The sequence below is a fragment of the Quercus robur genome, chromosome 8 (assembly GCF_932294415.1).
Source record: "Quercus robur chromosome 8, dhQueRobu3.1, whole genome shotgun sequence".
In the NCBI taxonomy this organism is placed as follows: domain Eukaryota; kingdom Viridiplantae; phylum Streptophyta; class Magnoliopsida; order Fagales; family Fagaceae; genus Quercus; species Quercus robur.
In genome coordinates, this window is record NC_065541.1 from 29,191,638 (window position 1) to 29,212,658 (window position 21,021).

At 44.7% G+C, this 21,021-nt stretch overlaps 1 protein-coding gene across 1 annotated transcript; it reads right to left on the reverse strand.

The window, feature by feature from the left end:
• Positions 1 to 7,977: 7,977 nt before the first annotated feature.
• Positions 7,978 to 8,868, reverse strand: LOC126696117 (uncharacterized). The gene is made up of 2 exons (XM_050392902.1): positions 8,479 to 8,868; positions 7,978 to 8,430 (listed from the first exon to the last, which is right to left on the reverse strand). Exons 1-2 carry the CDS (start codon positions 8,866 to 8,868, stop codon positions 7,978 to 7,980), a joined length of 843 nt encoding a protein of 280 aa, XP_050248859.1.
• Positions 8,869 to 21,021: the final 12,153 nt, after the last annotated feature.

The following is a 21,021-nucleotide window of genomic DNA, read 5'->3' on the forward strand; positions in this document are numbered from 1 at the left end:
AAGTATCATTTCTACAAATCACCCAACTCTAAAATACCCCAAAACCACTAAAAATTATCAAAATACCCCCCTAAACCTAGAAAATGACCAAAATACCCCTAAAACCTAAAAAAAGACCAAAATAACCCCCCCCCCCCCCCAAACCTAAAAATTACCAAAATACTCTTGAAACCTAAAAAATGAGCAAAATACATCCAAAACCTAAAAATTGACCAAAATACCCCTAAACCTAAAAAATGACCAAAATACCCCTTGAAACCTAAAAATTGACCAAAATACCCCCTAAACCTTAAAAAGATCAAAATACCCCTAAAACATTAAAAAAAAGACCAAAATACCCCTCTAAACCTAAAAATTACCAAAACACCCCCGAAATCTAAAAAAAGATCGAAATTCCCCTAAAACCTAAAAATTGACCAAAATACCCCTGCAACCTAAAAAAAGACCAAAATACCTCATAAACCTAAAAATGACCAAAGTACCCCCTGAAACCTAAAAAATGACCAAAATACCCCCCAAAACCTAAAAATTGACCAAAATACCCCTAAACCTAAAAAATGACCAAAATAGCCCTGAAATCTAAAAATTGACCAAAATACCTCAAAAACCTAAAAAAATGACCAAAAATACCCCCGAAACTTAAAAATCACCAAAATACCCCTTGATAGGGATCAAATTAAATTTAGTTTGTCCAAAGTGGTCGTCCATAACCAAACCATGTCCAAAAGCGTCACGAGGAAAGAAACCCAACAGAAACAATGTATGCATGAACAGTATCCGTCCATGGGTAACAAGACCATCCTATCTCAAAAGAACTATTCAAAAGGTTCCATATAATCAGACCATGATGCACTACTTCTAAAACGTGGAGAGGATTCCCCGTAATCTACTCCATGTACCCCATTTTCTCTATTAACCACACATGTCTCCCATGATGATGGTGGATTCGAACAAGTAGACCCACTTCTAACTTTCTATAAAAGGATCAAGTCTCATTCACCCGAGGTAAGTTCTACGATTCACAGTTTCCCTTGGTCGAGTTACACTAGTCACCCTTGACAATCTTCTCTTTCTTTTCAAGTCATAAAGCCATTACCATAGTCCAAAACATTCTAGCCTACTGATTTTCATGCATCATCAGTTGACGCCGTCAATGGGAAGAACAAGATAAGGTGGTAAGCAAAGCTCCCAAGTGCTAACCACCTAGCTTTCCAAGACAAAGGGCAGTATGGTTTGGGCTAGGTCAATGACCACTAGTCCAGAGCACTAGGAGAGTGGAAACACCTCCAGTCACCCAAACCGTTCTTTAGCACCACCACTGACCATTCAACAACAGTTGCAATCCATGGCTGCTTTAATGGCGGACTTGACACAACAAGACCAAGAGTTAACTAGTTAATAGACACCGTCGACAACGTTGTGGTGAGGAGCACAGGCAAAATTCAGAGAATAAAGGGGCTGAAAATGGCGCTGAGGGAGGAGATCATTATAGAGGTACTGTCACTCGTAGAGTACCACACTTAGAGAGAGAGATGGATCAAATGAAAAGAGCCATAGAGGAGATGAAGGACTCCATAAAGAGGGCAAATCATGTGGATCACCTCGTCCACAAGACTGACTCTCCCTTCATCATGTCCATCACCGGTCACCCCCTACCTCCAAATTCAAAATGCCTACCTTGGAATCATATGATGGAATGCGGGACCCTTGCGATCACATTGCCACGTTCAAGACGACCATGCACCTCCAAGGTGTTCTAGATGAAATCATGTGCAGATCCCTTCCCCCTACGTTGAAAGGCCCAACCAAAGTATGGTTTGGTAAGCTACCACCAAACACCATAACTTTGTTTTAGGAGTTAAGAAAGTTGTTCGTCAACAACTTTGTCAATGGCCAAAAGCATAAGCATTCCTCGTCCAGTTTGCTGAACATAAAACATGGAGAAAATGAGAGTATGCGTACTTTCATTAGTCATTTAACAGGAAAGCCTTGTCGATGGATGAGATGGATGACAAGATCCTCTTGGCAGTCTTCTACAATGGAGTTAATTCAGATTTGTTCATCCATAAGCTATCTTACCTGGAGTTGCAGACGATGGTTGAGTTGATATATTCAGCCCAAAGTTTCATGAACGCAAAAGACGCAATTATTGCTATGAAAAAGAAGAAGGTTGAATGAGTGGAAAATACACCATCCTGAGCAGGGCCCTCATCCAAAGAAGGCCAAGATAGGGGAGAAAAGGGATCGAAACGGCAAGAAGGCAGGGTCGTCCTTAGGACAATACTCCAACTACACTCCCCTGAATACCCCACTTGACCAAGTACTGATGCAGATTAAAGATGACCTGTCCTTAAAATGGCCCGAGAAGATGAAAGGAGATCCTAGCATGCGGGACAAAAGCAAGTACTGTCGTTTCCACTGAGAACATGGACATGATACGGACGAGTGTTACGACTTGAAGCAGCAAATTGAAGTTTTTATTAAGCAGGGAAAGTTGAAAAATTTCCTTGGACGAGACCACAGGGACAAAAGGCAACCAATGAAAGGCAAAGCAGAAGAACCAGTGCGTCAACCGCTTGGAGAAATAAGGGTCATTGTAGGGGGCATATCAACTGAAAGCTCGTCCAAAGCCAAAAAGACCTACCTGCAGGTAGTCCAGAATGTTCAATTATTTGGACGACCACCAAGGACATTCAGAGAAGACGCGCCTGCCATTATTTTCACGAACAAAGATGCAGGACAACTACACCATCCTAGTGATGATGCAATTGTCATCACTTTGGCGATTACAAATTATACAACTAGAAGGGTGTTAATAGACAATGGGAGTTCAGCAGACATCCTCTAATATCCAGCCCTCCAGCAAATGGGAATTAACAAGGAGTTACTTTGTCTAATGAGTGTGCCTTTAATTGGATTCGGAGGAATGAAGTTTCTACCAGTGGGCACTATCTCCTTGCCATTCATAGTTAGCTCTTACCCGCGGCAAATCAATAAAGAAGTGAACTTCCTTGTTGTGGACTATTTGTCCCTGTATAATGCCATCATTAGATGACCAACTTTGAACAATTGGAGGGCCGCAACATCCACCTACCCCTTGTCTGTCAAATTCCCAACGGAGTATGGCATTGAGGAAGTATAAGGAGACCAACTAGCTACTAGAGAGTGTTACTTAGCAATGTTGGCCATGGACGAGCAGATACGGACGATGAACATTGAAGAAAGAAGAACATTGGCTGAACCAATTGAAGTATTGGAAGATGTACCATTGGACGAGTCCAACCCCGAGAAGTTTACCAGGATTGGGACAAGCATGGAAGAGAAGACAAAGCAGGACCTCGTCCGATTCCTTAAGAAGAACATGGATGTTTTTGCTTGGAGCCATGAAGACATGTTGGGATTGACCCAAGTGTGATTACTCATCATTTAAATGTATCCCTATCTCACAAACCCGTCCATTAGAAGAAGAAAACGTTTGCCCTAAAACGAGACAATGCCATCAAAGAAGAATTCTGAAGTTGGTAACAACAAAGTTTGTCCACGAAGTCTACTACCCTGATTGGCTAGCTAATGTAGTGATGGTCAAAAAAGCTAATGGCAAATGGAGGATGTGCATGGAATTTACAAATTTGTACAAAGCTTGCCCCAAGGATAGTTATCCTCTTCCACGCATTAACCAGCTGGTGGACTCAATAGCTGGACTCAAACTGCTGAGTTTCATGGACACATTCTCAGGGTACAACCAGATTAAGATAGACAAGGTAGACCAGGAGAAAACATCCTTTATTACAAGTCAAGATTTGTTTTGTTACAAAGTAATGCCATTTGGTCTGAAAAATGTAGGGGCTACCTATCAAAGACTGGTCAACCACATGTTTCATCCACAAATTGGGCGAAATGTTGAAGTATATGTGGACAATATGCTGGTTAAAAGTGCAAGGGAGATACAACATCTGGACGACCTTCAGGAGACTTTTAACACACTTAGATGATACAAGATGAAGCTGAATCCAAGCGATTTTGAACATGGAGCCCCCAAAAAATGTCAAGGATATCCAAAGCCTCACTAGACAAGTAGCAACCTTTAACAAGTTCATTTCAAAGGCTACTGATAAGTGTTTACCATTTTTCAGTGTGTTAAGAAGAGCATTTGAATGGACGGACGAGTGCTAACAAGCATTTGAAGACCTTAAGGCTTATTTCAGCTCAACTCTATTGTTGAGCCCGTCTTTACCAAGTGAAGAGTTATATCTTTACCTAGTGATGTCCCCTTATGCAGCGAGTTCAGCCTTAATTAGGGAAGAAGGAAAGATACAAAAGCCCCTCTACTACACCAGCAAAGCTTTAAGAGGAGATGAAGGACGATACCTGCCAATGGAAAACTTAGCCTTCTTATTAGTAATAACAGCAAGAAAGCTCAGGCCTTATTTCCAAGCTCATGTTATCAACATCCTGATGGATCACCCGCTGAAGAAGGCTATGAATAAGCTGGAAGCCGCTGGACAATTGATCCAGTGGACAGTGGAACTTAGTGAATTTGACATGCGATATCGACCAAGAAAAGCAATAAAAGCTTAAGTCCTTGCAGACTTCATTGCCAAATTTACTTCTGCCCGTGATCAGCAAAATGGAGACCAAGGGACAAAGTAGTGGGTCGTCCGTGTGTATGGTTCGTCTACATAGTATGTAGAAGGAGTTGGAATAGTATTTGAAAGTTCAAATAATGTGTAAAACACCTATGAACATTTAGACCCCTAATTTACAAATTACCAACACAAGCTTATAATCAAACAATGTATGTGCGGAATATGAAAATAAGTTAAAACAGAATTGGTAAAACAATCTAAACCGAAATTAATCACAACCACAGTAGTAATTAAAATGCAAAGATTAAGGGATGAGAGATGCAAATATAAAGACAACACAACGATGTGTTATCAAAAATGAAACCGAAGTCCTCGGCAAAAAATCTCTCCGCCGCCCTCCAAGCAGTCAATAATCCACTAGAGAATAAAGTTGGGATACATGAATAGCAAAAAACCCTCCAAGCCTAATCTACCTAGTGCACCTAAGCCCTCCAAGCTTCTTGCTCCAATAGGGTTACTCCAAACCTTGTCTTCTTTAGCTTACTGGATCCCACAATAGCCCATTGCATCAACCAAAATGAATTGGTCCTGTGCACGCCAAAAACGAGGTTTATGGGCCGGCCCTCGCTTGGGCTCACAATCTATTTTAATGTGGGCTTTGGATTTCCTACTCTAGGTAGTTCTTAATGCAGAGACCCAAAAAAGCGACCTCTCTTATGAATTCCTCTACTCTCACTGCTACTATTCTGTTGCTTTCTCGCTCCCTCTACTCTTAGTCTCCTATGCCACCCTTCTCTCTCCTTTCTCTCTCCCTTCACATTTCCACCAGAACCCCTGAGTCATTGCTCGGTGTGCTAATGAGCATCCCCCCACATGGCTGCCACATACCCCATCATGTAGCTTGGCCAAGAGTTCATTAACTTTCTTAGGGTGCAAAAACAAAAGGTACGACCCCCTAAAAGACCTCCGGCATAGCTTGCAATCTGCCGACAACCGGTATCGAGCAGCCACTCGGCGAACCCTATTGGCTTCCTTCTCATCATTTGAGACTTGATCCTCGGCTAAGAAGTCAATGATCGGGTCCATCCAACATGGCTCGATCGTCGAAATCACTGTAACTCTAACATTAATCGATGTATTAATGCTCGACTTCGCTATGAGCTCTACCTTGATTAACCAAGGCATATCCTTCGTCATTGATGATGTCAACGTGGTTAGAGAGTCAGTATGTCTGTTTTGTCCCTAGGTAATTTGAGCCAACTTTGCCATACAAAACTCATTCATGATCTGCTTTACTACCTATAAGTACTTTTCATTCGAGAATCCCAAGCTTTAAAACTGCCCTGCACTTGGTAGACAACCAGCCGAGAATCTGAATAAATCTCCACATCCCGGGCACCCATACCTAAAACGGTTCTTAATCCAGCAAGCAAGGCCTCGTACTCAGCTTCGTTGTTGGAGGCCCTAAGCCCCAATCTAAAAGAGCGCTCCAATCGTATTCCTTCTGGGGTGATGATGACAATCCCAGCACCAGCCTTCATAGCACTTGATGCACCATCCACGAAGACCTTCCACGGGCGACATTCCACGTGACAAACCACCTCCCCTTCGTTCTTGAGGGAAAACTCTGCAACAAAATCAGCAAGAACTTGGCCCTTCATTGAACTTCTTGGCCTATACCTTATATTGAAGGATCCTAGCCGAGTCCCCCATTTAGCTATCCAGCCCGTAAAGTCAGACCTTTTCAATAACGACTGTAAAGGATACTCGGTCAGGACGTAGACGGTATGAGCTTGAAAATAGTGAGGCAACCTCCTCGTAGCGTACACTAGTGCTAACACCAATTTTTCTAAGGGTAAATACCTTGTCTCGGCATCAACCAAGGTCTTACTGATGTAATACACAGGTTGCTGCACTTCTTGATCCCTTAACAACACGACACTCACAGCATGATCAGACACCGAAAGGTACATGAATAAGTCTTCCCCAGGTTCCGGGGCTGTTAACATGAGTGCCCGTATCAAATACTCCTTCAAATCCTGAAAAGCTCTTTCACATTCTTCATTCCACTGAAACCCCTTCCACTTCCTCAAAAGTTGGTAGAATGGACGATAACGATCGGCAAACTTAGAAATGAACCGATTAAGGGCAGCTAACATTTCGGTCAACACCTGCACTTCCTTTGGATTGCACGGCGGCTTAAGGCGTTGCACGGCTTCAATCTGATTGAGGTTGACTTCTATCCCACGGTTAGTGATTAGATAACCTAGGAACTTGCCAGTCCCCACCCCGAAGGCACACTTGTCCGCGTTCAAGCGCAACTAATGTTGCCGAAGAACTTCAAACACCCTCTGGAGATCTTTTATATTCCGCGTTTCTTGTTTACTTTTTACCACCATGTCGTCAATGTACACCTCAACCGTACGCCCAATCTTGTCTCGAAACATTCTAGTCATCATTCGTTGATACATTGCCCCGGCATTCTTTAACCCAAAGGGCATCACGGTGTAATGGTAGTTTGCATCAAGGGAGATGAATGTCGTCTTCTCTTGGTCCTCAACAGCTAGGGCGATCTGATGATAACCCTAAAACACGTCCAAAAAACTCATCCTCGAGTGCCCACAGGTGGCATCGACCAATTGATCTATCTTTGGCATAGGGAACGGGTCCTTTGGACATGCTTGGTTCAAATCCGTGAAATCTACACAAACTCTCCATTTGCCATTCTTCTTCTTAACCACCATGGTATTCGCCAGCCATTCCGAGAAGAAGATTTTCTTAATTGCCCCGGCCTCTTTTAACCTCCCGACCTGCTGTCTCACTGCCTCAACGTGTTCCTTTGCTGATCTTCTCGGCCTTTATTTCTTTAGAGGAAATGACGACTCTACGTTAAGCTTGTGAACGATGAACTCCGGATCAACCTCGGGCACCTCATACAGGCTTTAGGCAAAAACATCTACATTCTGAATAAGAAATAACAATGCTTCTACCTTCTCCCCGTCCTTCATATTTGCCCCTATTTGAAAATACTGGTTAACATCTGGTAGTATCCTTACTCTGATTAATTCATCAACACAACTAGCCCACATTTCCTCTCGGGGCTCCTGTAATTGCTATAAAGGAACCTCATCGGCGGTTTCATTTTGTTTAGCCTACTTGTGCTTCCAATCAACTGCGACCACTAACATTGCCTGGCCGCTTGCTGACCTCCCCTTACTACAGCAATACCCTGCTTGGTATGGAACTTAACCTTCACATGCAGGGTGGAGGGAACTGCCCCCATCGCATGGATCCATAGCCTTCCCAGAATAGCCATATAAGGAGAAAACGAAACGACAACTACAAAAGCCACTGTCACTTCCTTTCCTTCCATATTTACAGGAAGTGATATTTACCCCTCGAGAATCACCACCTGACCATCAAACCCGACTAGGGGTGTATCGTATTTTAAGAGGTCCTCCTTTTTCAGTCTGAGCCCTCTGAACAGATCCGAATACATCAGATCAGCCCCACTTCCTTGGTCCACCATTACCCTCTTTACTATGAAACCCTTTATCCAGGCTATCACCACCAACGCATCATCGTGCGGTTGAATCGTTCCTTCTAAATCATCATCATTAAAAGTGATGGGCTCCCGAACAAGTTTTAGCTTCTTCTCGGGTGGTTGCTTGCCCGAACTATTTTCCACAGGCACTACGATCAACACTCCTCTCCTCCCGGCCATTGCAGTACCCCTTGGGGCAGCATGGATAACCTCGATCACTCCTAATGGGGGCGGAAGAGGGTTCCCTCTTTGCTGAGTACCTTGCTCGGCATCCTTATTCCCTGTATCCGCCACAAACTCCTTCAAATATCCCGCCTTCACATATTACCCAAGATGATTCTTTTACACCTGGCGTTGCTCGATGATATGCCCCTTATCCCTGTGATAGGTACAGTACAAATTCTGATTCCTACGGGATGGGTCACCCCCCATCTTGTTCGGAAATTTGAAGTACGGCTCATTTTTTATCCGGTCTACGATTCTGTGTATCGGCGCTTTAAACGTCACGTTCACCTCTCCCAATTGCAGCTCTGGCTCTTGTATCCTTAAATCCTTTCGAGGCCTTGGCTGAAACCCGCTCTGCCGAGGACGATTCCCTATCGAGGCCTTGCCCTTACTTTGTAGCCGATCGACCTCTAGGCGTTTGTATTCCTCTATACGCCCCATGAGCTGCCTTATATCCTCGAGAGGCCTCCTCATCAACGACTCTCGCAGTTCAGAATCCTCGGGTAGCCCCATCCTAAAGGTGCTCACTACAATCTTCTTGTTACCCCCACCAATCTCATTATAAAGCTCCTAACACCGACTGGCATAACTGCGAAGGGTTTCCCTAACCCTCATCTTCATAAATAGTAATACGTCCACTGGTTGCAATACCTGGCTACAAGTAACAAACCGGACACCGAATTCTTGTATCAACTCGATAAAACTGTGAATGGAGCCCTTCCATAACCCATTAAACCATCTTAAAGTAGTGGGCCCGAGGCTCGAGGGAAATACCTTACACATCAAGGCATTATTATGAGTATGCAGAGACATCATTTAGATATAATGGCTTACGTGCTCTACCGGGTCTATTTTCCCATCATAGGAATTGAATGGTGGGCGCGCAAATCTGCTCGGCATTGGGGCCTGTTCAATGTCTTTTGAGAATGGCAACCGAGCAGCTCTGCGTAAGGCGAGACCATAGCATCCATAGCAGCATTATGGGGCCGTCGTTCTTTCGGGGAATCTGATCCCCGGTCTACGTACTCCCGTGAACGTGATCGATCCCGATGTTGATGGGACTCCTGTGAGTGTGAATGGCCTTTTCATCGATGGGACTCTCATGAATGTGAACGATCCTGATGTCGACAAGAACCGGACTGGTTGGACCCAGCCCTATAACAATTTCTCCTGCTATCAGACCTCCCTTCTCCGTTGCTTGCCCCTTGCTTCTAACTCCAAATCTCTCACCAGTCTACGTAATCGCTCAAGTTCTTCATCCCTCTCGTCAAGTTGCCCGTGCCCTAAAGCTTCCAATATCATCCGATGGGTTTGGTATGATCTGTCCCAAAGGCTGGACCGCTCTTCCTCTTGTTCATGGTCCCTATCTTCGCGACTCTTGTGCCGCTGTTCTCGCCAAGTGGATCCCCAAAAAGATCCCATCAAACCACTTTCAGTGTAACTGCCCGAACGTCTTTCAGACATTCTCTCAAGCGTGAGTCTCAGTTGAACCACGACTTTGTAAGAGATTTCCACAGACGGTGCCAATTGTGCACGCTAAAAACAAGGTTTATGGGCCGGCCCTTGCTTGGGCTCACAATCTATTTGTAATGTGGGCTTTGGATTTCCTACTCTAAGTAGTTCTTAATACAGAGACCCAACAAAGCGACATCTCTTATGAATTCCTTTACTTTCACTGCTACTATTCTGTTGCTCTCTCGCTCCCTGTACTCTTAGTCTCCTATGCCACCCTTCTCTCTCCCTTCTTCCGCTTCTCATATTTATAGCGAAAAATTAGTGGAAAGTTATGATTACTTTCATGGTTAGTGGGAAAGGAGGTCCAATGTCGTTATTCTTAAGTGGGTGTTAGTTGGGAGTGGGGTGTGGTGAGAGTGGCATTGGAACTAGTTCCCACCTAAGTAGATTTGTTCGGCAGCGACATTCCCCAAGGCACTGCCGGGCAGCCGAGAATTAGTGAACCCAAGCAGTTGCCTTAATGTCCGGCAAGTGGTACACCGGGCGTGATTCGAGTGAGAAAGCGTGGTGCATAATAATTATGACCATTCACTCAATGTGCTTCAAGGCGGCATGAGACCTGGGCCTATGGTCCTTGTGGGCCTAGGGCCCGAGCCTCAGGTAATGAGAGGTTGGCATCATGGTTCATATTGTTGGGTCAAAGCCCAAAGCCCAATTGGGCCTAGGGGTTCGGGTGCCATACAAGTCCCTTCTAAACTACTTCACAAGCACAAAATAACCTCCTCACAGATATAGGTATGGTGAGATAAGGATTTGGCTAATGTACCTCTCAAGGATGTAACAATGGAGAGAGTGAAAGTATAGAAATTTGGAGAATCAAAGGATGAAGATTGTGGATGAGTCAATCTTTTTTTTCTTTAGGGTTTTTCTCTCAAAGTTTTCTTTGAAAGCTCTCTACATTTTGTGGGTATAAGGGTATTTATAGTAGGGTGAGTGAGGAATGCGAACAGTCAGTTTTCATTAAACAGGGCATTCTGGCAACTCGAGCTCGTGACTGGAATAAGCGCGAGTTTGAGTTGTGTTGAGGTCTAAAAAAAATCACAGTAAAATAAGCCCAAGAAAGAATAAGCTAAGCCCAAGAAAGAGTGAGTTAAGCCCAGAAAAAAAGAAAACTCAGACCAAGTCCAAAGGGATTATACGAAAGGCCCTGAGGATCCCGAAGCCCAGAAAAGGAAAAGCAACCAAAGAAAAAAAGAGAGAGAACATCACAGCAAAGTATAAGACGCAAGGATCCTCAGGCACCATCAATAAGCGCAAAGAAAAAGAAGACCAGGACAGATCGATAGAAAGAAGACAGAAAAAGAAAACAAGAAAAACAAAAGAACGTAAGCGACCCTTCATGGCACAGACAGAAAAGGCGTCAGGGAACCAAGACAAGGAAGAAGAATGATAACAAAACGATTTCAAAAGAGCAGAACAGGATTCCGCCCAAATAGGAAAGAAACAGAAAGGTAAAAGACGCCAGAAGTGAGGATGCCGAGAAGGGCATACCTCAGCACATCCCAAAGAGGATGGCCAACCAGAAGCTTTCGAAGGAATCAGAACCAAGAGAAGGAAAGAATGAGAGAAAACGGAAAAGGGGACTTACCGAGATGATGAGGACAGAACATACTCTGTTTGCAAAAGACCAAAACAGGGGAACCAACGGTTCCCCAAGACGCCCAGAAAAACTCCACTATAAAAGGAGAGGATGGGTTGTGAAGAAAGCAGCGAGAAAAAAAGGGGAGAAACATAAGAAAGAAGAGATTCTTTAGGGAAAAACTATCAGAAAATCTGTGTGGAAAGAAAATTACTAAGGGAAAACGAATACTGCTTCCCGATATCCCGTAAAAGCAACTATGGTACATACTCGGATTCAACGAGAATCAAACTTCGCAAGTTTTGAAGGCTGAAATAGCCATTCAAGGCTGCAATTTTTGAGCTCGATTGGACCTTGTATCACATCCTAGTGAGCTTTCTGTAATTAAACAGATAATGCCTTAATGAAATTCTGTTTCATAATTCCCAGGATCCTCACAATACTTTTTTTTTTATCGTCTTGCTAATCCTGCTTTTCTTTCTTTCTGAACTTACATTGTTAATTTCTGGCACTCCTCGATATCCTTGTTTGTCATCTTTTTTGTATGTTGTCAGGAGTATTCTCTGCATTCACTTGATTCTTAAACAGCCATTTAGCTGCGGTGAGTCAAGGCCCAGTCCACCAAATCCTTTCTTTTTCATTCAGGCTCGGGATCCTTGGGCCTGAGTATCCCGAAAAAGACACTCTCACATTTTGGCGACTCCACTGGGGACTGGGCAAAGAAGAAGGAAGAAACAATCCCTTCACAGAGAATGCCTCCAAGACAAAGAAACAGCAAAGGAACCAATGTGCCACCTACGGCCTCTGAGCCTGTAGGAGAAAACGAGGAAGTCTCCAGGCAAGGAGGTGGGATACCCTTGGTGGAACAGGAGGTTGTGTCGGAACAAAGACACGCAAGACAGGAACCAGACCTAATGGCCAGGATGACAGCAATGTTAAAGGATCTGGAGCAAGAAGTTCGTCTTCTCAAAGAAGGCAGGACACAGGAAGTCAGAGACAACATTCCCCCTACTGGCCACCAAGATGGGACCCAGCCAGAAGGAGGGTCAGCAGTAGGAGGAAGAGCCAACCCTCAGTATTTGACACTGGCAGACGTCAATGCCCTCCTGGAGCAAGAAAGGGAAAAACTCTCAGGGATCCCCAAGCAATTCTCTCGGGATCCCCCGTTCCCTCCAGAACTCCTTGGCAAACCATATCCTAAGGGATACGAACCCCCAAAGTTCCATCCTTTCGATGGGAGGAATGGAAGTGCCGTGGAACATGTGAGCAGGTTTGTCCACACTATGGGCCCCTATGCAGGAGACAAAGAATTATGTCTAAGGGAATTTGCCAAATCTTTGGTGGATAGGGCATACACCTGGTACACCACGCTGAGACCCGGGTCTATCAAGACCTGGGATGAGATGATGGAAAAATTCTGCGCCAAATATTACCCTGGTGAAGACAAAATCACTTTCCAGAACCTGCAGATGGTGAGGCAGAGACCTGGAGAAGATCCTGTTCAGTTTATTAAAAGATTCGAAGATGTGTCTCTAGACTGCTATGGAGACCATGAAGAAAAGGAGCTCGTAGAGACCTGTATAGCCAACATGCTTTTTGATTACAGGCTCAACCTTGAAAATTTATGTATCACACAGTTTGCTGACCTGCTACAGAGAACCAGAAGGACAGCACAAACCATGAGAACAAAAAGGCTGCTCGCGTCCCAAGCTATGACAGCATCAGCAGGAGAGAAAAGGAAGAGACCAGATGGAAAGGTGTTTGAGGAACCACCAGTGATCCCATGCACAGCTGAAGAGTTAAGCCATGTCCTAGACAAATGGATTGGAGATGGGGTTGTCAGGCCATTCACTGTGTCCAGGCCACCAACCGAGGAAGAAAGGAAGAATCCTTTATTTTGCAGAATTCATAATTATGTGAAGCACTCCACTAAGGACTGTTGGACCCTTCGCAGGCTCTTCCACAAAAAGTTGAGGGAAGGAACCTTGGAACTCACTCAGAAGGAGCCAGAAGTGCAGAGGAACCCCTTGCCTAACCATAAAGGGAAAGGGGTGGTAGCAGTAGTAATACACGGGAACCCAGCAGAAGCAGCAGAATCCGAAGGATCCTTCCACCCGAGCACAGTCAGAACCCTCCAGAAGAATCCTAAGTTCAGGTCATTATTCAATCAATTAGGATTCGGACCAGAAGCAAGAAGGGTGGCCACAGAGTCTCTCATGAGCATAGCAGCAGATTCAGGGATGGAATGCTTTACAGCTGAGTCACATGCTAGTCGAGCTTTCCTGGAAACAACCAATGCAATAACCTTCACTGATGAAGACATGGAAATTGAGCACCCAGACCACCGTAGACCCCTTTATCTCATGGCCACCATAAACGGTGTTCAAGTCAGAAGAGCACTGGTGGATACGGGGGCATCACTCAACCTCATTGCCTTAAGTACCCTGGAAGCTGTTGGTTTAGTTGACAGAAGGATCCTGGGGACCCCCATGGAGATAACAGGATTTGGAGGATCGGTGGAATCAACAGAAGGATACGTGCAGCTAGCCTTAAGGGTAGGGCCAATAGTAGCTTTGACAAGGTTTCATGTGATTAATGCAGAAGTTTCTTATCACGTGCTGCTGGGACGCCCGTGGCTTCATAAACATCGCCTTATTCCGTCCACGTTCCATCAATGCATTAAAGGGAGACTGAATGGGAGACCCATAAGGATCCCTGCTAATCATAATCCTTTCAGCCAGGGAGAAGTGAACTTTGCAGAAACGATGTTTTATGATGAGTTGGAGCCAGATGATGAGAGCCCCACCCCGGGGACCCCGGGGGCACCTATCCTAGAAGAAGAAGAAGGAGGAAGGGGCACCCGTGACCTGAGAAACCTCTTAGAAAGAAAAAGACAAAAGAGGGAGCCCAGCTCTTCAGGATCTCGAGAATGTGTGGTGGTGTGGGAACCTGGGGGAAGGTTAATTTATCGTTTATGAAGGTGCGCGGGACCCGAATGCATTGTGCAGGAAGGTCCCGGACCACCAAGCTGCATGATGGCCCAAGAAGAAATCCCAGAAGAACCAGTTAAGGAGGCCCAGATTCAGCCTGAGGAAGAACTAAAGGAAGTAGACCTGGGAACAGAACCAGGATCCCGAAGACCTGTTTTCATTAGCAGTCGATTGGTGGCTCAAGAAAGAGAACAACTGGTAACCTTACTTCAAAAATACAGAGATGTGTTTGCATGGACCTATGATGAGATGCCTGGTCTAGACCCGGAGTTGGTAGTCCATTCTCTTAATGTGGAACCAGGGGTGAGGCCAGTAGTCCAACCAGCCAGGGTCTTTCACACTGAGGTAGAAGCTCAAATAGTCCAAGAGGTCAAGAAATTACTAACGGCTGGTTTTATCAAACCCATCCAACACCCAAAATGGCTTTCCAACATTGTACCTGTGAAGAAGAAAAATGGTCAAATCCGCTGCTGTGTAGACTTTCGCAACTTGAACAAGGCATGTCCTAAAGATGAGTTCCCCTTGCCCAATATCGATCTCCTTGTAGATTCAGCTGCAGGAAACTCAATGTTCTCGTTTATGGATGGGTACAGTGGATACAATCAAATTCACATGGCAGCCAAAGATGCAGAGAAGACGGCATTCAGAACTCCGATTGGGAACTTTTACTACACTGTAATGCCCTTTGGCCTCAAAAATGCGGGGGCTACGTATCAACGGACCATGACAGCCATTTTCCATGACATGATGCATGAGGAGATGGAAGATTATGTAGACGATATTGTGGTCAAGTCAAAAACCAGAACAGGACATTTCCAAGTACTTGAGCAAGTCTTTGAAAGATGCAGGAAATACAAGTTACGTATGAACCCCATGAAGTGCGCCTTTGGAGTGTCTGCTGGAAAGTTCCTCGGGTTCCTGGTACATCACAAAGGCATAAGCGTGGACCCAGCCAAGGCCACAGCTATTGCCACGATGAGAAGACCAACTACTGTTAAGGAACTCAAAAGCTTCCTGGGAAGGGTCTCCTATATCAGGAGGTTTGTGCCTGGTTTAGCCTCAGCTACAGCAGGCCTATCCAAACTATTGAAAAAGGGAAATGAATTTACCTGGGGAACAGAGCAGCAGGAAGATTTTCAAAGAATTCAGGGCATTATGAACCATCTGCCCACCCTCCAGGCACCAGTACGTGGGCGACCTCTGTTGCTATACTTAGCATCAAACTCTCAGGCAATAGGAGCTTTGCTGGCACAAGAAGATGACCAAGGAAATGAGCAGCCCATATATTATGTAAGCAGAACACTCAAGGATACCGAGACCAGGTACCCCAGAATAGAGAAAGCCTGCCTAGTAATCGTTTATGCATCCCAAAGGTTGAAGAGGTACTTCTCAGCTCACCAAATCCTCTTGGTAACCAAGTCCCACCCCATAAAAGCACTCCTGCACCAGCCCCTTCTCACGGGAAGAATAGCACAATGGCTAGTGTTGCTCTCACAATATGATATAGGTGTAAGAACCCCCAAGGCTGTCAAGAGCCAGGCCATAGCAGATTTGCTAGCTCAATTCCCAGGAAAGGAAGAAGGCCCACTGAGCGAAGAAATCCCTGGTGAGGTAGCAGTGATGGAGATCCCAGGGAAGAAATGGACCATGAGGTTTAACGGGTCAGCTACAGCAACTTCAAATGGGGTAGGAATTGTACTGAGCTGCGAAAATGGGGATATCATGCCCCTGTCTTTCAAACTTGGTTTCTCATGCTCTAATAATGCAGCTGAGTATGAGGCATACTTAACTGGGTTGGCTATAGCACTCAGCATAGGAGTGAAGCATATGAGAGTGTTGGGAGATTCTAATCTTGTAGTCTCCCAAGTGAAAGGTGACTTTGCACTACGGGAGCAAAGTTTAGCAGCTTACAGGACTTGGGCACAAAGGCTGGAGATGGAATTTCAAACCTTCAGCATAGAATACACTCAAAGAAGTGAAAACAGGTTTGCAGATGCTCTCGCCACCCTGGGATCCCAAATACCATTTAATGGGAGAGATACGCTGATAAAAATAGGAAGGCAGGAACATTCCATTGTAAGGATCCTCCAAGGGATGTACCCCGGGGAATCCAAACAGTGGGACTGGAGGGACGAAGTCAAAGAAAGGATGAAAGAGGCAAGCCCTAGAGGGAACATCAAAGAACTAATGGATTACACTCAGATAGAAGGAGAATTGTATAGAAGACTGCCAGGAGGAATACTGTCCAGATGTATCACCGAGAAGGAAGGAAAGTTGAAACTAGAAGAATTACACGCCCAAGCATGCGGAGTTGCAGAAAAAGTCAGCCTATACAGAAGGATGCAACGCATGGGGTATTACTGGCCAGATATGGACAAGGAAGCAGCAATCATACAGGGGAAATGCAAGGAATGTCGTTTGGCAATCGATAAAGAAGAAAGCTACGCGGTGTTTATTGCAGAAGATTGGCGGGTTCCTTTCATAGGATACCTGGCTCAGGGGATCCTACCAACTGACAAGGAACTGGCCCACAAGCTCAAAAAACTAGCGTGCAGGTATTTCTTGCAGAACGACATTTTGTTCAAAAAGGGATACCATGGGGATCCCCTCAGGTGCCTGGGACCAAAGGAAGCTAGAGAAGTAGTCAGAGAGGTGCACTCTGGAGATTGTGGAAGTCACCCAGGGAAGAGAAGGCTGTATAAGCAGTTACTGTTATTGGGGTATTACTGGCCAACGATGAAAAGAGACTCTGAGGAGCTGGTCAAAACATGTCATGCTTGCCAAGTCCTAGGAGATGCAATTCACACTCACCCAAATGTCCTACAAGATATGACGACGCCATGGCCTTTTCATACTTGGGGGCTCGATCTCATAGGGCCCATAAATCCTCCATCCAATGGTTATATATGGATCCTGGCAGCCACGGAGTACTTTACAAAATGGGCAGAGGCCATCCCTTTGAAAAAAGCTACTGGAGCAGCTGTAGCAAATTTCATTCGAGACCACATCATTACAAGATTCGGGATCCCCAGAAGATTGATCAGCGACAATGGAACCCCATTCATAAACAAAGATGTGAAAGGATTAACTGAAGCATACCACATCAAGCATGGAAGATCTACCCCATACTACCCACAAGGAAACGGCCAAGCTGAAGCTACTAATAGGGTAATATTAAAAATCCTCAGGAAAATGAAGCATGAGTATGGAGGAAAATGGAGTGACCATCTGGCAGATGTGCTTTGGGCATGTAGGAGCTCTGTAAAGACAGCCACAGGATTCTCCCCATTCTCCCTGGTTTATGGAACAGAGGCCATCAGCCCTGTGGAGTTAATCATTCCTACACCAAGGGTAGTTCTTGAGGAAAATCAGGGAGAAAGTGAAGACGCAAGCAATGAAAAAAGATTAGTAGATCTGGAAGGAGTAGAAGAAGAAAGGGAACTGGCCAAGAAAAGGAGCCAAAGATACCAGCAAAGAATGACCAGAGCATATGCACAAGCAGTACGCCCAAGAGTGTTCACCAAAGGGCAATTAGTGCTAAGGATGGCGGAGTACGTGAGGAGGAACCTGCCAGGGCCTTCCAAGTTCACCCCAAAATGGGAAGGACCCTACATCATCAATGCAGCTCATGAAAGTGGATATTATTACCTTGCCAAAGGAGATGGAACAGTCCTGATAGAACCCATAAACGGGAAATGGCTGAAGCAATATTATGCATAAGGACAAGGGGATCCCCAGTACCTCAGGGTCCTTTCACCAGCTTCACTATCTGCTAAGTTCCTTTTTATTTTTGTCTTTTTATTTTTCAGCCTTTATCAAGAATTCTGGTCTAAGATAATTTTGTTCAGGAACATGTGATAGATTGACACTTCGTGGTCAATGCTGCACCAAAAGACTTTTTCTTTGTTCCCAAAAAAAAAAATGATCATGTTTTAATGGAATTCCTGTTTCTTCAACATTTAAGTTTTTTTCTTTACTGCAAAGACCAAATGTGGATAAATTTAAGGAAGGATACCTGAGTCAAAAAAAAAAGGGGGAGAATATGTAATACCCTTTTACATATGGCCCAGGATCCACCTCACAAATAATTTCAGATATCCCACAAACAGTCCCAAGTGCATAGGTCTAGGATCACAGAATAAAAGAAAATATCTAGGATACCTAGCCTAGCACTTGGCAAAGGGGGAACCTGTCAAAGTTCATGAACTGGGACCGTATCTCAAAAAAAAAACATACATAGAGAAGGATACTAGTGTACCCAGTTCAGTACTTGCACAATAAATCACCAGGTACCTGGACCAGAACTTACAGTGAAGCCTGTGAGAACCATAGTCCAGGACTCAGAAAAGAAAAGAGTCACGAGAAAGTAAAGACAATATATATCCAAGGAAAAAGGCAGATTCACATACTAAGAAATAAGAAGCAGTTTTGAGAAAGCAAGAAGCAGAGCAATGTTCAAAAAAAAAAACTTATACAACCCCAAATTGTTCATGTAAAAAAAAAGAAGCTAAGGAATGAGGCCGGCCAACAAAGAAGCATCTGGAGAAATAGCAGGAACAGCCAAAGTAGAAAGGATCCTCTGCCGCTTGACTTTCAAATCTTGTAAAACTTTGTGAGCATGAGCCAAAGCTTCCTCAGCAACAGCTATCTCAGTGTCTATACTCCTGAATGATTGCCTTTGAAACAGCATATGAGCCAGCAGACGCAAGTGATCCAGCAGAAAAGATAAATTAAACTTGGCCTCCAGAAGGTCCTGCATCACCCCTCTCCACTCCAGAAGCTTTTCTTCAGACAACGAATCTACAGAGGAATTCCTTAGGGAAATCAACACAGCACACAGCAACTCCATTAAAATGTTGCCTAGAAAAACGCCTCCCCTGAAGCCGCTGGTAAAATCCCCGTGACTCTTGAGCAGGCTCTCCAGCAACGGCAAGGCTTCCACAGGAACAGAGAAGCGCAGGAAGCTGCCATAAGAAGATCCAAAAACATGAAAGTGGCTGGCAGGAAGACTGTTGAATTCCAAAAGATCAAAGCGAGCCAGGAAAGAGGGAAGCTTTGAATCAAGATCTGAGGCAGCCATCTTCGAGGCATCCCCCATCGTCGTGTCACCACTTGCAAAGACCGGAGGACTTGCAGCCTTTTGCTCTAGATGAAGGTCAGCAACTTCAACAGGTCTCACAATTCCTTCAGGGATAACAGGCTCAGAACCTGCAAAGCCTGTATCAGTATTCAAAAAAAAAAAGGAAGAAAGAAGAAAAAGAAAAGGAAGAACAGATTTAGAAGAACAAACCGGTTCCAGTTTCTTGAGGCAGAACCTCTTCTTCCTGATCTCCTGACTTCCCCGAAGATTCTGGGAAGGAACATAAAGCAAGTTGAAGAAAAGGTGAAGGACCAATGGCAAAGTGGCTAAAGGAAGGGATAGATGCAGGGGGCTTCGCCATAAAAAAAGGGGGGGGGGGAAAGAAAAAAAAAAAGAAACACGATGGGAGCAGCTTGCACTCACCTTCTGAGCTCTCTGATTCTAAAGAAGAGGCAACACTGGGAGCAGATTTCTCACTGGTTTGACCTAAAGAAAAGAAAAGGGGAATTCAAGAAAAACTGGAAAAGAAAGTAAAAAAATATAAGGCTATTTCAAGGAAACAAGGTTTACCTGTTTGTTTGGATAGAGGAGTGTCTCCCAAAGCACCTTTATCTGACAAGGATTGAGGAAACACAGTCCTGATAGGACTAGGAGTGCGTTCAAGATGGGGACTTTGAGATGATGGGATCCTAGAAGCTTTGGGATCCTGAGAATCCTGGGAACCTTGCATCGGTTGCCCGGTTTCCTCAGCGGGATCATCAGTAGGGGGCTCCTCCCCCATAACAGGAAAAACGACAGAAAGAGCTGTGACAGTTTCCTCCCCCAGAGCCTTGCCAGTCACAGGAGGGGATACCTCCACCTAAAGGAAGAAGAAGCAGAGAAGGCAATACTAAGTAAAAAAAAAAAACACAACAGCAGGGAATGCTAACAACACAATGTCAGAGCAAAAGGGAAAAGAATAGGAGAAGGGGGAACACACGTACCACGTCGTCTCCAGAAGATTGGCTCTTACCCTTCTTGTAATCAGACTTGCGCTTGGACTGCAAAGGTAATCACCACTCATCAGCAAAATATAAAGTGAGTGCAACAACAAAAAAAAAAAGAGAAGAAGGAAAGAAGTCTTGCCCTTCTCTCTCTCTCTACAGATTCTCTGGAAGTCTTTTGCTTACTACGAGTACGCCCAGAGGGTCCTAAAGGAGGCTGGGATACCAAACCAGAGGATCCTAAAGAACCATGGACTGAAGCGGTCACAGGAACCTGGGGAAAAGAAGACTCTACCTTGGTCTTCTTCCGGGTCCTTGAAACTAAAGGTTCCCTGACATCCTTGCCTTCCTGTGATGCCAAGTGTGCTTGAGATTTCCCCGTTTTTCTTCTTTTCGCCTCAGAGCCTATCTCCACACCCCCTGTACTTTCACCAACATCAGCAGCTTTCATTTTCTTCGACTTGACATCCTTACCTTTAGCAGTAGCAGCACTAATTGTCTCTGTTGCACCCTTTTTGA

Bases quoted from the DNA above. Each gene is read 5' to 3' on its own strand.
- LOC126696117 (XM_050392902.1), bottom strand. From the start codon at position 8,868: ATGGGGCTACCCGAGGATTCTGAACTGCGAGAGTCGTTGATGAGGAGG. The intron at 8,431-8,478 runs GTGTAAAAGAAT...GGATATTTGAAG, and splicing joins ATATCATCGAGCAACGCCAG to GAGTTTGTGGCGGATACAGG.